Below are 16,331 nucleotides of genomic sequence, written 5' to 3'. Positions count from 1 at the left end.
ATCAGTTCCATGTTTAACCTTCCAAAGTTTATTTAAACAAAGAGGACACAAATAGGTATAGTAAAATGTGCTCAACATGACTAATCATTAGGAAACTGCAAATCAAAACCACAAAGAGATATCATCTCACACCTGTTAGAATGGCTATTCTCAAAAAGACTATCAACAACAGTGTTGGTGAGGATGTGGAGAAAAGGAACTCTTCTGCAGTGTTTCTGGGACAGTAAATTGGTTCAGAGACAGTATAAGGCTTAATCAATAATTAAAAATAGAATTGCCATACAATCCAGCAATTCCACCTCTGGGTATTTATCCAAAGAAAATGAAAATACAAGCTTATAAAAATATAAGCATTCCCATATTCATTGCATCATTATTTACAGTAGGAAAGATACGAAAATAATCTACATGTCCATTGATGGATGAATAAAGAAATTATTTTATAGATATATGATGAAATTATTATTCAGCCATAACAAAAAAAGAACTCTTACCATATAACAACATGCATGGACCTTGAGGGTATTATGTCAAGTGATACATCAGACAAAGACAAATATTATATGATCTTATTTATATGTGGAAACTAAAAAAAAAAAAAAAAGAAAAAGAAAACCAAACCCAAATACAGAAAACTGAGTTGTGGTTGCCAGAGGTGGAGGATCAAGGGAGGTGAAATAGATGAAGATGGTCAATAGGTACATGAAAATCTGCCTGTAAAACTCACAGGAAATCAAGGAAGTACAAATTTAGATAATAATGAAATACCAGTTTGCATCCAACATACAAAATAAACTGACTTGAAATAGCAAGGATGGGTGAGCTTTGTAATGTTAATCCTGCCTAGAAATAGAGAAGTCAATTTTGCTAATATGAGTTCATAGACTCTAAGTCTCAAAACACAAAGCCCAGTAACTATTTAATCAGATATCAAATGATTACAGAACCAGATTCTTGGAAGAAAATGAACACATGATTTAAACCCTAACAAATTCCTGCTTACTGAAGGTTACTTTTATAATATACCTGAATATATGGTTATCATATTTTTTCATTTTCTTCGTAATACATGCTAATACATTTTTAGCAGCTGAACACTCTAAAATCAAGAGGATTTTACTGCAATTCTATAGGCTTGCTGAGTTACTAAGATGAAGCAGTGAGGAAAAAAAGAACATAGTTATATTTAGGAGAAACATCTGTGATATTGGATACTTATTAAGGAAAAAAACAAAAGTGGACTGACTAATTTATCATATGGTTGAAAGTAGATGAAGAGAAGGCACTAGGACTCAGAAGCATACATGACTGAATAGGTGAATGTGACATAGAAATTCAGGGTCAGCCTTGTAATCCACAATCTTAAGAAGTTAGAGGATACAAATGCTGTCTTGGCACTCCATGAAATAAGCAAATGATTTGATCTAGTGGCTCAGATGGTAAAGAATCTGCCGGGAATGCTGGAGACCCGGGCTTGATCTCTGGGTCAGGAAGATCCCCTGGAGAAGGGAATGGCTACTCACTCCTGTATTCTTGCCTGGAGAATTCCATGCACAGAGGAGCTTGTCTGAGTACAGTCCATGGCGCCGCAGAGAGTCAGACATGACTGAGCAGCTAACACACACACACACACACACACACACACACATACACACACACACACACCCCTTCCCAATAACCAGAACAGAAGTTTGCTTCCCTAAACAACAGAAGAAAACCTTATGACTTGAAAGAAATGAAACAGCTCATTAAAGTAAAACTTTTCCACGCCACCTTAAATGTTAATAGTAGCAATACATCCCAAATATTGGTTGTCCCATGGTTGTTGGAAAAAATACATCATTACATTTTTTAACTTCACTGTGGAGAAGATCATACTTTGGGATAAAAATATCCCAGGGCTCCCAGTAATTTCAACTGACGTCAACACTTGGAAAAAGGCAGGAAACTGAAGGAAATAGTTCCTGCTCTTGGTTTGCTATAACCTGCTCTTTCAAAAGCCTGGGTATCCTGTTGCTTCTCTGAGAGGGGAAAGAAAGCAATTTTGGAGTGAGGATGCTGATATACTTCAGAAAGCTAGTAGAGTTCACTGGCACATCTCTGGTTTAATAAGGTACACCTATGCATCTAAGCAATTCAATGGATATGAAGTTGGGCAAACTCTAGGAGATAGTGAGGGACAGGGAGGCTTGGCGTGTTGCAGTCCATGGGGTCGCAAAGAGCTGGACATGACTTAGCAACTGAACAACAACATCATGCATCTAAGTAGGGGATTCCCCAACGGCTGTGGTAACAAAGCTGCCTACAATGCAGGAGACACAGGAGACGCAGGTTCAATTCTTGGGTCAGGAAGATCCCCTGGAGAAGGAAATGGCAACCCACTCCAGTATTCTTGCCTGAAAAATTCCATGCACAGAGGAACGTGGCAGACTATAGTCCATGGGGTCGAAAAAGAGTCAGACACGACTGAGGAAGAGCAAGCATCTAAGCAGGAGGAAAGATCTCATCAAGAAGAAACCTGGGCTTCTATGCCACATTTAAAATTGCAAGTTTGTAACTAAACCCATTTGAGTTGGAGCTAACCTTTCAGGGTTTTGCTTCTCTTCCTTTTTACTTCAACCTGGATCAATCTGCATCCAAAAACAGCGGGAAAGGAGAATATGCCTTTGGGGTTGTTTTCCTGGTGCCTTTATGAAAGATGGAAGGCAGCCGTATAGTTTGCTGTTGAGTTTTTTGTTCATTTGTTTCCAAAACAGGGACATCAGTGGTTTAAAGAATGGGAGGACTTACAGGTCTGAAGCAAGGTCCTGGAGCAACAACCCATAGTGTGCAAGGAAAGGTGGGCAGCGCACAACTGCAGCCTTTGCTGAAGCAGAAGGGGAAGAAAAGAGGTTGCCAGTTATAGGGGAATTGATATAAGGTGGGTTCATTAATTACCAGGGAAACCAGTAGAGGGGTACGCCTCTCACAGCCCCCTTTGCTGAGAACAAGCACCAGCTAGGGCCCAGGGCAAGGTCATGGGAAGGTCAGCTGGGTGAGTAGGGTATAGGTGAAGCAAGTACCAGGCAAGCAGGAGATGTACAGAGAGCAAGAGAACAGCCATCCTGAGTGGCCTGATCCTACACTCCACCCCTATATATCCTGTGGGACCCCCAATCGTGGCCTGCCCCTTTTCCGAGATGGCTTTCCTGGTAGCTCAGCTGCTAAAGAATCCGCCTGCAATGCAGGAGACTCTGGTTCGATTCCTGGGTCGGGAAGATTCCCTGGAGAAGGGTTAGGCTACCCACTCCAGTATTCATGGGCTTCCCTGGTGGCTCAGACAGGAAAGAACCTGCCTGCAATGCGGGAGACCCAGGTTTGATCCCTGGGTTGGGAAGATCCCCTGGAGGAGGGCATGGCAACCCACTCCAGTATTCTTGCCAGGAGAATTCCATGGACAGAGGAGCCTGACAGGCTACAGTCCACGGGGTCATAAAGAGTCTGACAGAACTGAGCGACTAAGCACAGCACACCTTTTCCGAGCTCTCCTTGGGGTCAGGCAGTCTACTTTGGTGCGCTGCACCCTTAGGATCGCTAGGACAACTAGGATCCCATGGTGAAAAGTTCAGCTGTGGACTCGGAGAAAATATTCACACCTGTCACCAGCAAAGGACTGAGTGGCCAGAATAAAGGAAGAATTCCAACCAAGCAAATGAGAAGCAAGGCAAGCTAATTTTAGAAGCTGGCAAAAGATTGATTTTTTCCTTTGGAGAAAGAAAAGAGGTAAGCTTGGCACAGAGCTGCTGGAAAAGGCTGGCTCACATGGGCACAGAGCCAAGCATCTGTGCCAGTGCTCAATGCCACAGAACTGGACAGTCGCCACGGAAAGACCTGGTGATCACATGTGAGATGTGCCTCCCTGTGGGGGCAAAGCAGGGCTGGCCCCAAAGGGGCTCCTCTAGATACCCAGCCCCCCGCATTTCTCCAGCTACCATCATCATAGCAGCACTCTGAACAAAATCTGTACGATGATAAACTGGGAAGTGGTTGAACTAGCCGAGGCTTGGTCTAGTTCCTGATTCAATTATCTAACTCTGTCAACATTAGGAATTTTACTCATTCAGTTGTGTGTGTGTGTGTGTGTGTGTGTGTGCGCTCAGTCGTGTTTCTTTGTGACCTTATGGACTCTAGCCCACCAGGCTTCTCTGTTCATGGAATTTTCCAGTAAAGAATACTGGAGTGGGTTGCCATTTCCTTCTCCAGGGCATCTTCGTGACGCAGGAGTCAAACCTGTGTCTCCTGCATCTCCTGCATTGGCACGAGATTCTTAACCACTAGTGCCACCAGACTCACTCAGTTCCCTACTGGTTAATGTTAGATGAAAACATTCCAGGAGTCAGAACTCAGTGCTGTAAACCTCCTGAGATTTGAAACAGAGAGAGCTGGATCTGAGACCTGGTCTGTCAAACTACCTCATCTTTAGAGACAGGTCCCAAACAGCTGAAAGGTTATGGGGAGAAGTATCAAAGGTAATGCAAAAAAAGAAAGAGAGAGAGAGAGAAAGCCTTCTGAAGTTGCCAACACTCAATCTGCAGAGATAAAACTTTATTTGAGGCATCAAGCAATATACTGAAAGAGCTGAGTCATGCACAAGTGATGTCCTTATTCCCATAATGGCACGTCAGATGCTCTCTGTCCTCTCAAAAGGGGTGTGTAGTGCACAGGGATGAGAAGCATACACCTTTCAGACAAGACCACATCTAGGTGAGCGCTTAAGAAAGTCTCCTTTAAATTTCATTGTTACTCCTTTAAAAGGTGGTGGGTTTTATTTCGGAAAACGACAACAAATGACCTCTTCCACTGAGGAGGAAATGTCTTCCCCAGTTATTCATGAAATAATGCAGCTGCCTTTTTCTTTAAAGGGATTCTTGTCTTCTGGAATTCCTTTCACCAGAGGATCCTCTCCAGAACGTTCTTCAATATAGTTCTTTATTTCTTCTGAACATTTAGACACCTTAAGGAGAAAGGAGGAAAGAAAGAAAGGAAAAAAGAAAGAATCAGGATTGTTCAAACTTTGTCACCACCCTTTAGTGAAATTAACATAATTGGGTACAACCAGCATTTTAAAAATCAAATAGAATAGACGAAAATATTAGAGTGCATCACAGAGCCTATACAATATATATGAACGATATAGTCTATGTGAAATAGATTTCTTACTACAGTAGCAAGAAAGCTTGAAAGTCACTGTATTAAAAATATTATCCCCAGCAATTTCTATCCACTATGTCTCATATGATTTTGTTCCTCTGCTAAAATACAATGATGACATGTCCACAATATCTGAGGAACTGAAACATACTCCACTTTCAATTTTCCATGCTAATGAATTGTTGCAGTGTAGCTACTCCCCAAATGTTTTGGGGTGTTTCCTGTAAAAATTCTCACATTACTGAGTATGTGCCAGGTTCTTCAATTTCACAGAATGATAGAAGCACTGGAGAAAGTCTGATCTGGAAAAGCTAAAGTTGCCCCAAAGTTTCCCCACCCCACTTGCAAACACCCCCATGCCCCTTCATCTCCCCCCAACCCTCCACCTGTGTTTCTGTGCAGAACTGATCATAAGAAAAGGCTTATCTGAGGCTTGTGTTTATGTAAGTAGTGTAAACTTTTTCTGAGTGGAGAAAGGATTGAACAGTTTCTTCAAAAAGTCTGTCCTTAAGAGACAGTTTGTAAGAGTGATTTATAAAAAATAGGAGGGGAGTAAAAAGGAAAGGAGAAATAAAAAAAGGATTACTGCTTAATGAAGACCTGCATTAACTAGTAAGAAATAAGAAGTAAAAATTATAGAAGTTCCAGAAAATTCTAACGGAGTCCTCTTAAAACTAGGCAATGTTCCCATTGATTTTATTATCTAGATTAGTAATCTCCAAACTGTTTCAATGTTGATCACTAAAAATGTCTGCATATGCATCCTAGAATGTACATAATTATTCACTTGTACCTAAGTGAAGTTACTACTGTGTTAATACATCATGTGAAACCATAAAACATAAACTAGAAATTATTAAAAGATCAGACTTTAGGTAACCAAAAATACATCATTTTGTAATACACACACATATCAAATCACTATGTTATATGCCTACAATTATTAACACAATGTTTCTTGTCTATTATACTGCAATTAGAATTTTTAAAAAATAAAAAATGTTCTACTCCCACACCTCAAAGATTTCTTGGCACCTCAGTGTGGAGGCCTCTGAAAATAAAATTTAAAACTAGGCAACACAGTTAAAATGTGGCAAAATAAAATCTTTACAAGTATCATTCTCTCGGGTAACATTGGTGGACAATCACTGTGCTGGCTTGCATTTTAAGTGAATTCTCAGAGGTGATAACATAAGTATCCATAAGCTGGGCTCTGTGGCCACAGAGAAATTTGCAGATCAGACTCATGTTGGGACTCCCCTGGCAGTCCAGTGGTGAAGACTGCCTTCCAATGCAGGGGGTACAGGTTTGATCCCTGGTTGGGGAGCTAAGAGGTCACATGCCTCCCGGCCAAAAGGCCAAAACATAAAGCAGAAGCAATACTATAACAACTTTAACGAAAACTTTAAAAAATGGTCCACATCAAAAAAGAAAGGCTGAAAAATAGTTAAAAAGAAAATTAGACTCATGTTTCCCTAAATGGTATCTGTTACAGAGCCTTCTTCATTAAGTGTCCAAAAAGATGTGTAATCTCCAAAAGTGAACAATGGCTTCTCTGATGTATTTCCTTCCATGATCAAGAGGATACGTTTGAACAACAATTAGCTACAAGCCAGAATTCAGCCTGTGAATTTGGCCTGAGCAGAACACACAGCTCAGATATTAACAGTTTATTGACTGGGCATCAGAAGATATATGTCTTAGTGTTTTAACAATGTCTCTATCTTTATCTCTGGGGTCTTAAATAAGGGGCTAGTTAGCCTCCTTGGAATTCAGGTTGGTTTTTTAATCCTTCAAAGTGAGAGGGTTGAATGATCTCTAAGAGCCATAATGTTTTTCTAGCATGAACATGTTATAATTCAAAGTGCATAATAAAATGGTGGAATCTTACTATCAGGACTTAGATGTTTCTCCCTCTGTCCTCTAAGGTTTCCCTGAAAGTTTTCTCCCCTCTGTTCCTTCTCCCCAAGAAAGTAATTCCAGTAGGGTGTGTCCTAAGGAGTGGAGGTGGAGAGCTGGAAGGGGGCAATGCTAATGAATGATGCCTCTAACTTCCACACAGTCTGCTGCGTCTAGCGAAGTGTGCAAGTGTTAGTTGCTCAGTCGTGTCCAACTCTTTGCAACCCCCATGGACTCCTCTGTCCATGGGATTCTCCAGGCAAGAATACTAGAGTGGGTTGCCATTCCCTTCCCCAAGGGATCTTCTCCACCCAGGGACTGAAACTGCATCTCTTGAATCTCCTGTGTTGGCAGGCAAGTTCTTTACCACTGCACTCCCGGGAAGTCAGACGACAGGAGAGATGAGAAATCCCGGACAACTAGGGTAGTAGTAATGATGCAGAAATTACTTCTTGCGTTTCTGGTGCCAATGAAGGGGTACAGAACTGAGCAAGACTTTATTTTCTAAGTGATTTAAGAGACTGTCCTACATCTGAATGATTTATAAATATATAATTCATTGTCCTCTTTACTGGTAGTTGTTATTAGAAGTGTGGGCAGACCCAGGTCTCCCGCATTACAGGCAGATTCTTTATCAGCTGAGCTACCAGGGAAGCCCTAACTGCATCTAGACCCTTGCCCAATTTCTAATTTGAAGCTTTAGGTAAGTGGAGGACACATCTCTTTTTTTTCCCCTATAAGTTCTGCACTGTGATACAAACTATTAAAATATTCCAACTTGGCACAGACAACGCTTTACTTCAATCTATGCAACTCTGTTTAATATGTAACCTCTAAGATTCGTTGTGTCAAAAAGATCTAAGTGGCTAACAGATGGGCTTTGCCATACACAAATGGGTCTCTTAAAAGTTTCAAGAAACAAGCCTATTCACTTTGTCCTATAACTTTGGTTTTTCCTTTAAACACTGCAGTATTTTTAAAGCTACAAAAACTTTCAACATGTACAGAAAGGACTTTGAACTTCAAAATTCTGGAAGACTAGGGATTTGGAAGTTACATATTACATTTAAGAAAAGAAATGTATAAAAAATAAACCTCCCCAAAGCCTGCATCTTCCACATATCACTCAAAATGTGTCTTCTGAGTAAAAAGACTCTTGTCACTAATAGAGTTATAATAACTAAAGCAGGAAGGTAAGTGAACATATTCACCCATACCTACTTCCTTTCCATTGTTTTCCTTAACTTTTTCTAGTATTAAATCACAGAGATATAAAGTCAGTTTAAATTCTTCTTGCTGGGGAGAAATAACTACATCATTTATCTTAAAAAATATCTACCCAAAGGCCTATTCCTGGACTACAGGTTGCCTGATTGAGGAAAAAGGGAAGGAATGAAGGCCTGTATTACCAGTAAAAACTTGAAATAAAAATGACAAAGTCTCAACAAATTTCAGTGGAGACTTCTGAACACTGGCACATACATTCTCACAGAATCTGTGATTACTTCAGTGGTCTCTAAAATTTCTAATCATAATCACAAAAGAGAATGTTTGTACACAGTATATGTATAATTATTTATTATACAGATAGTACTGTGTAGGTATTAGTTGACTGTGCATACTTACAAAGCTTAAAGTGGAAACTATAAAGGGAAGAAGTTTATAAACAAAGATGGATACTGTAATGTTTTGCTCCCAAGCCCCAGTAGACTGCTCATCACATACTTCCTGGAGACCCCCGATGAAGACTCAAAACTAGGTAATTCAAGACACACTGTTATTAAGAAAGTCAAAACCAAAACAAACAAACAAAAACTCCTCCAACTTTTAAAAGCTATTCTTTCCCATTATGAAAAAGATCAAGGAACTAAGTAGCCATCTGCCTTTTCCCTGCAGTTTGGGTTTTTAAAATCAACTGTCTAATAGCTGGCAGAATTTCTCGCTTGTTCCCCTCATTCTCAAACATTTGGCTTTAAATTACTCATGAGATCCTTGCTCTCTCCTTAACCTCCTATGATCTCCCCACATCAACAGGCAATTCTCAAGCACCACCAAAGCCCCCTTCAAAAGAAGCTGCAGAAAAAGCAAGAAAAGAAAGAAACAAACAAACAATACCCCCCACCCACCCAAGAGCCAAGAAACTGTTTCACTGCAACAAACTAGACAACACCGATCTTGGTTCATTTCACAGAAGGAAATATTCTGGGACATCTAACTTGCCTGCTGTCTCGGCAACTTAACCTCTTTGCGAAGTTGCTCAACTTCCATCTTCAGCTTTTCCTTTTCTGGCAGATCTTCGATGTGAAGGGCCGGCATTTTCGCCCCAGAACTGGGCTCAGGGACAGCTCTGGAAGTGGAGCGGCTGCAAGTGCCGCAAACCAGGGCGCGTCCCGAACTAACTGTGCTGCCTGCGCGCCCCGCCCGCGCAGAAGGTGACCGCCTCTCCCAGCGGCGGTCCCCAGCGCCCCGACGAGATCCCCTCACGCCAGCCCACCCTAGCGTCCCAGGATCTTAAAACTCCTGCCCTTCTGGTCAGGTCCCCACAACACCGGGAGATCTGCCCCTGGGAGCCCGGGGAGGGTCGAGTTTGCAAAGGAGGCCCGAAGACGCCAGAGGCTGCGCGCTGAGCGGTCTCCTGCGGGGATGCTGGCCCGACCCGCCCCGGCTCCCGACCCTGCCACGCCCGCGGCAGGACCGGCCTGGGCTGGGGCCCAAGGGTAGGAGTTGAGCTAGTCCACTTTCCTGGAGAAACAGCAAAAGTTTTACTTTCTGTTCCTTCCCCACCCCCTCTTTTTCCCAAGTCACATCCGGGTTTTGTTCGTGAAGCAAGAAAAGGAGGACACTACCAGGCAGGAAATAACGGCCCTTCACTTCTCCAAGAGTTTCAAAGATATACAGCATGTAACTTTCCCCCAGCTACACACGTGTGCTGTGGGGAAATGCGGGCACTTAAGAAAAGGCCCAAGAGGAAAACGAAACTGAGCTAGAATCTCAGAAACGCGCAACACATCTGTTGATGTAAACACAACCAGTCTGTTAAATGCCTGAAGTGCATTTAAAAATTTGGGATAAAAAGGGCATTGGGATGTGAATATTGTTTATAGCTCTGACGTTAATAAATTGGCAACCTCAACAGCAGGGGTTTCATTCTTTTTTCAGGGGAATAATTGTAGTGTTTGAAGTATAGCGGATGGTCCCGGAGAAAACAGAAGTAGAAATTTTGAAGTCCTACCAGAAAGTATTTCTCCATTCCCCATCTGTCAAGGTTTGGATGACATTTGACACCATGGTTTTTGAATTCCTGGCTCAAGTATCTTCCTGTATGTTTGCAGTGGATTCGCTTGGTTTTGGTTTTTCCACTTTCTGGAAAGCCATATGCATCTAGCTGATACTTTGTAAAGCCGGGAAGAATGATGTGACAAATGTTTGCCTGCCATACAAAGTTTCCCTTTAACTATCTAAAACCTTGTTAATGATGCTCAAAAGACTAGAAGAAAAATGAAGCGTGAAGAAAGGAAAATAAAGTATCTCAAGTGGTCGGATGCATATTTCCTTCTCCCCAGAAATGAACTCCTGCCTGTACAGTCAAATTCAAGCTGAATGGACATGGGGAGAGGGGAGGAGAGGATGTGATGTATGGAAAGAGTAACATGGAAATTTATATTACCATATGTAAAATAGATAACCAACAGGAATTTGCTTTATGGCTCGGGAAATTCAAACAAGGGCTCTGTATCAACCTAGAGGGGTGGGATGGGGAGGGAGATGGGAGGGAGGTTCAAAAGGGAGGGGATATATGTATACCTATGGCTGATTCATGTTGAGGTTTGACAGAAAACGGCAAAATTCTGTAAAGCAATTATCCTTCAATAAAAATTAAATAAATTAAAAAAAAATTAAGTTGAGTGGGGGCATTAACTGAGTATCTCAGGGTACTTGGCCTTAGACACCATAGCCATTCCCTGTTTTGCAAGCAGAGGTTTTTTTGTTCATAATTCCTCACTAGGCTCCATCCACTTATCCTCACTGAATATACCAGAATGAAAAGAATCTTTGATGAGTACTCATGAGTTCCAGTCCTTGCTCTGCCACTGGCCATCACTAGGGAAAGTCACTTATTTTCTTCTGGATTTTGGTTTCCAATTTGTGAGCTATGTGATGGAGTAAGGGAGGGCTGAACTGGCTAAAGTGCGTTTCATTTCTAACTGTTTGTCTGATAAACTACTTTCACAAAGAAAAATATTTAGGAGCTTCATTATCTGTATTTGAAATACCACACATTCTAGGAGCTCCCAAGCTCAAAGAAAATTAGATGAACTGTGGGAGTTTTCCCTGTTAGCAAGCAATGAGCCAAGACAAAAAAACCGAATCTGTCTCCAGAACTGATTCTTCTTTTTTGTTTTTTTTAATTTCCCCATTGCTTCAATTTAAAAGCTTGGTTAAAAATAGCTTAAATAAGTTAGTGAAAGTAAGTTAATGTGGCCTGAATTAAATAAGCTCAGCACCCAAATTAAATAGGTTGGTTAAGTAAATTAATGTATGCCTGTTCCAAATCATAAAAGTAGGGTTATTTTGGCCTGGAAATTTCTTCCCTGTGAAATCATCTAGTTGCCTGCAGTGATAGTTATAAAACCATAATGGTTCTTTAACTTTTTCCACAGTATTATCAGACTTAAATTAGAGATGAAGTGCATATTAGTATACTTAAAAATTCATAGTTTTAATCAAATTCATATGCTAATATCATATTAAGTAAATTGATTACACTAAAATGAGTTGGGAAATGCTGAAATCTCATAATCACACAGCATTCTGAAAAATGTTTTGTTGTTGTTGTTTGATTTTAAATGGTAAAATGATGGGTACTTAAAAAAAAAAAAATGAGTGGGTAGCTCCCTATTCCTAAGCATGGCATTCATCTCCCAGAGAGCAACCATGGTAAGCAATTTCTCATAAATTCTCGAAAACATATTTTATCAATCAAAGATTTTGAATAGACAAATGTTAAAATCCATTATTAATTGTATCCAACTGTAGTGTTGATTTTTACTTGTATATATTATTTCTAATAGAAGTTGTTTTGCAAAATAGTATGTGTAGAAATCATTCTTCAGTGAAGATGACAGACATAAACAGAACAAACCTGTATCAGCCCACTGTCTCCTGACAAATGTTTTAAAGAATCTGACAAAAAAAAAAAAATTAACCATGTGGTTATTTTCACTTTTAAAGTATAAAAGAGCAAAGACTATGACATATATATCTTGGCATACAAAGAAAGGAAAAAAGTTCTTTGACTGTTTTTCTAATGCATGCTGTTAAAAATCCATATAAAGAAAAGTCTATAAGAAAATATTGAAGTTAGTTTTATTGGAGTTGATTTAATACTAAAGAAGTGAAGTTGCTCAGTCCTGTCCGACTCTTTGTGATCCCATGGACTGTAGCCTATCAGGTTCCTCCATCCATGGAATTTTCCAGGCAAGAGTACTGAAGTGGATTGCCAATTCCTTCTCCAGGGGATCTTCCCGACCCAGGGATCGAACCCAGGTCTCCCACAATGCAGGCAGACACTTTGCCATCTGAGCCGCGAGAGAAGTGATTTAATACTAACTTGAGCTCAAAAATAGCAGGGTTCTTGTTTTGTTTTGCCTTGTAATTTTTATAAGACATGGATCCTCTCTGCATCTATTTTGTAGGTATAGATAAAGCTAGGTTATCTCCCAAATTCTGCCCTTCTAAAATTTATAAAGTAAATGGTGACTTTTTAGGTCATTAAAATGATTGTTTCTTTCAGAAAAATATGTAACCCACATTTGATGCACTCGGTTCATTTGATATTGGTTCAATTTATTATGACATAAGATTCCTCTTCTAAATAAAAAGAAAAGGAAATCACAGGATGACCAGGTCTGATGCTCCGATTTTCATTAACAGTTACTTATGATTCACAGTATCAAAATGATTGATCAATCTTGTCCATAGATGACTTTAATTTCTACTACATATAATTGGTCATTTTCATTACTCAGTTTACTGTTTTCCTTGTGTCAATATATTCTTTGAAGAATTTAGGAAATTTGAAATTAGCCTTGTTTGGAAATCTGGCTAAAATCAAATCAATCCAAATTAAAATAACATTGAGGTTTTTCCTTTTCTTTTTCTGGCTAAAGTTTAAACTCACTTATGTGTATAAAACATCAAAGTTCAAGTATCTCTAATGACATAGTAAGAATGTGTACTTAACCCATTTCCACTAATATTAGGAAGTTCTGTTGAAGAGCCAAATACTAAGACTCTGGAGCATTTTTTTGATCATTCCTTTTAACCTAGTAATCCCTGGCCCTGAAATAATTTCTGAAAAAATCCCAGAGTCACTCACCACCAGATGTAGCTATGTAGGCTGAAAAACAGTCATGATCTTATTTCCCTCTTCCTGGACCATCTTTCTCTGTATTTCCTTCCTATAATTTTTATCTTATTCAAATTTCTGCTGACAATCTGTATTTTAAAGCAACAGGAATTTTTAGTCTCTGGTTGGATTCATCATTAGATAAGCCAACAGGAATTCTAATTATCCAATATAAAAAGTACCACCCTTGCCTGCTTTTAATTGAATTAAACACTTATTATGTTAATTAAACTGTAGAGACAATTTATTAGTTGGTATGGTAGTTTCAAAGATGAAGATAGCTTCTGGCTTGAGAAATTTACAGTATAGGATTAATACTAAGACAACCATACACATTATAGTAAGAGAAAGCAAGGTTATATTAAATGACTTAGGAGATATACTCTGGGGATGGAGTGAGAAAAAAGATAGCTTTTAGTGACCTTAGAAGAGGAGTAGGATTTATTACCTTTTTCCTATATGTTTATCTCCTATCTAAATGATTTGAAATAGTCACATAAGGATCCATCTTAATCCATTTTACAAAGTTCAGATGTTGAAATTACTTACCTGAAGATCTCAACCTGAAAGTGGATTAGTCAGGGTTTTAATTTAGAATCATCTGGCTCCCAAATCTATATCCAGTTGAGAGATGAACAGTAAAGATGTTGTTAAAACTATACATGTCAGTAAATGCCAAAGCCAAGACTTTGTTTTTTTTAATCAGGAAAAAAAAAAAAAAAGATATATGGAACACTTAAGGAACATTAAATGGCACATGGAAAAAGACCCTAAAGATAGACCACAATTAAACAAATAGATAAAATATGTAGGATGCTAGAAGATGATAGGTGCTATGGAGGAAAATTAGAATAGGAAAGGGAGATGGGGAGTACTTGGGGGGAGGGATGATGGAGAGGGTTTTTATTATTTTCTACAGCTAGGAGAAAAGCCTCTGCAGAGGAAAAAAAGATGAGACTCCCGTAGTCTATCTTGGAATCCCTTAATATAAAAAGCATATTATATAATGGGGCTTCCCACGTGGCTCAGTGGTAAAGAATCTGCCTGCCAATGCAGGAGACCAGAGTTCAGTCCCTGAATCAGGAAGATCCCCTGGAGAAGGAAATGGCAACCCACTCCAGTATTCTTGACTGAGAAATCCCATGGACAAAGGAACCTGGCAGGCTACAGTCCATGGGGTCACAAAAGAGCTGAACACGACTTAGCAACTAAACAACAACAATAACGTTATGTAATAGGGAAGAACCTTTTGTATTCTATCAATACAAAAGAGTTAATCTTTAAAGGGATGTTACCTATGAGCTGAAATTACACAAAATGGCCAATCTCTGGGAACCCTGCCTCCCAGGTAATGAGCATTTAGAGAAAATACTTTTGTTTAGCTTACAGGAAGCATCCTGACCAGGCCTACCTGTGAATGACTGCAGGAAGGAAGACATTAACACATCCTCTCCAGAAGCTGATGGGAACCAGGAAATGTTTGACTTTACTCTCTCCCCTTTAGTGTAAAAGAAGCCATAATTTTAACTCAGGCAAGATGTTTCTTTGGGGTACAAGTCCACCATCTTCTTGGTATACTAGCTTTCTGAATAAAGTTGCTTTCCTTGCCCCAGCAACTCATTTCTAGATTACTGGTCTACTGCGGTGAGCAGTATGAGCTTGGACTCAGTTTGATACGTGTTAAGAAAAAGGAGCTGGACAAGAGTCAATAGATCTTTGTTGAGCATTTACTCTGGTCAGAGTAGGAGGTCACTGTGCTAGGAGCCAAACCTGAAACCTTTGTGTGCGTGCATGCTCAGTCATGTCTGACTGTTTGTGACCCCATGAACTATAGTCTGCCAGGGTCCTCTGTCTATGGGATTTCCCAGACAAGAATACTGGAGTGGGTTGCCATTTCTTCCTCTAGGGGATCTTCTTGACCTCTGTCTCTTATGTCTCCTGCATTGGCAGGTGAATTCTTTACCACTGAGCCACCTGGAAAAGCCCTCGAAATAACCTTTAGATTCCTTTGCAGACCCAAAGGTCTTTTACTTTGTTTGTAAAAGGATGACAAATCAATTAGCATTTCTAAGTATCCTGATGTTGATGTATTCAAAAACAGCACTGTAAATGTGGGCTAGCAACAAAAAAACACTAACAACAAAAATAGTTTCCGAGTTGGAGTAAAAATAGTTTTCAGGTTGACATTTGTCATTTGTTACAGAAGCGTGGGCAAGTTATCTTAGTCATCAGCACAAAGATGGTGAAATTTGTTTTATGAAAATTCAGTAAGATGCCAGGAAGAAACTGATTAGGAAAACAGTGCAGGTGATAACTATTATTCTATCATCTTTACACTGCCACAGGAAAAAAGGACTATACTGGTGAGTCTTCATGCCGAGGGGCAGAGGGCAGGGAATAGCATGTATCTTAAAGGATTCTGAATATTTTGTCTAGTTCTGTTTCCAGTAATAATACTGGTTAACACTTATTGGATCTCATTACATGCCAGACATTACGTTAAATACTGTAGTTAAACTAGTATATTTTGTTGTTGTTGTTCAGTCCTCATGGACTGCAGCATGCCAGGCTCCTCTGTCCTCCACTATCTCCTGGAGTTTGCTCAAATTCATGTGCATTGAGTCGATGATGCAATCTAACCATCTCTTCCTCTGCCGCCCCCTTCTCCTCTTGCCTCCAATCTTTCCCAGCATCAGGGTCTTTTCCAATGAGTTGGCTCTTCATATCAGGTGACCAAGGTATTGAAACTTCAGCTTTAGCAACCGTCCTTCCAGTGAATATTCAGGGTTGATTTGCTTTAGGATTGACTATAAAGGGAATTCATTATCCCTAT

The 16,331-nt window shown here is 39.9% G+C and overlaps 1 protein-coding gene and 1 long non-coding RNA gene across 2 annotated transcripts in view; both read right to left on the bottom strand.

Annotated features, from left to right (window-relative positions):
* The window catches only part of LOC145522649 (uncharacterized), a 50,670-nt gene extending 47,804 nt beyond the window's left edge, over positions 1-2,866 (bottom strand). Inside the window, exon 1 of the long non-coding RNA XR_014066077.1 lies at positions 2,791-2,866. This is a non-coding gene — a long non-coding RNA (uncharacterized LOC145522649). The remainder of the gene's footprint in view (positions 1-2,790) is intronic.
* Positions 2,867-4,569: 1,703 nt separating this feature from the next.
* On the bottom strand, positions 4,570-9,825 carry GNG11 (G protein subunit gamma 11). The gene is made up of 2 exons (XM_081531469.1): positions 9,310-9,825; positions 4,570-4,993 (listed from the first exon to the last, which is right to left on the bottom strand). The coding sequence occupies exons 1-2, from the start codon at positions 9,403-9,405 to the stop codon at positions 4,868-4,870; spliced, it is 222 nt and encodes a 73-aa protein (XP_081387595.1). The 5' UTR covers positions 9,406-9,825; the 3' UTR covers positions 4,570-4,867.
* Between the last annotated feature and the right edge of the window lie 6,506 nt (positions 9,826-16,331).

The sequence above is a fragment of the Giraffa tippelskirchi genome, chromosome 10 (genome assembly GCF_054371585.1).
Source record: "Giraffa tippelskirchi isolate mGirTip1 chromosome 10, T2T-mGirTip1v1.2.pri, whole genome shotgun sequence".
Lineage (NCBI taxonomy): Eukaryota > Metazoa > Chordata > Mammalia > Artiodactyla > Giraffidae > Giraffa > Giraffa tippelskirchi.
This window is presented reverse-complemented; position numbering and strand designations above follow the sequence as displayed.

Coding starts and splice junctions, on each gene's coding strand:
- GNG11 (XM_081531469.1), bottom strand. CDS start 9,405: ATGCCGGCCCTTCACATCGAAGATCTGCCAGAAAAGGAAAAGCTGAAG. Junction 4,994..9,309: donor TTAAGTTGCCGAGACAGCAG/GCAAGTTAGATG, acceptor TTTCTCCTTAAG/GTGTCTAAATGTTCAGAAGA.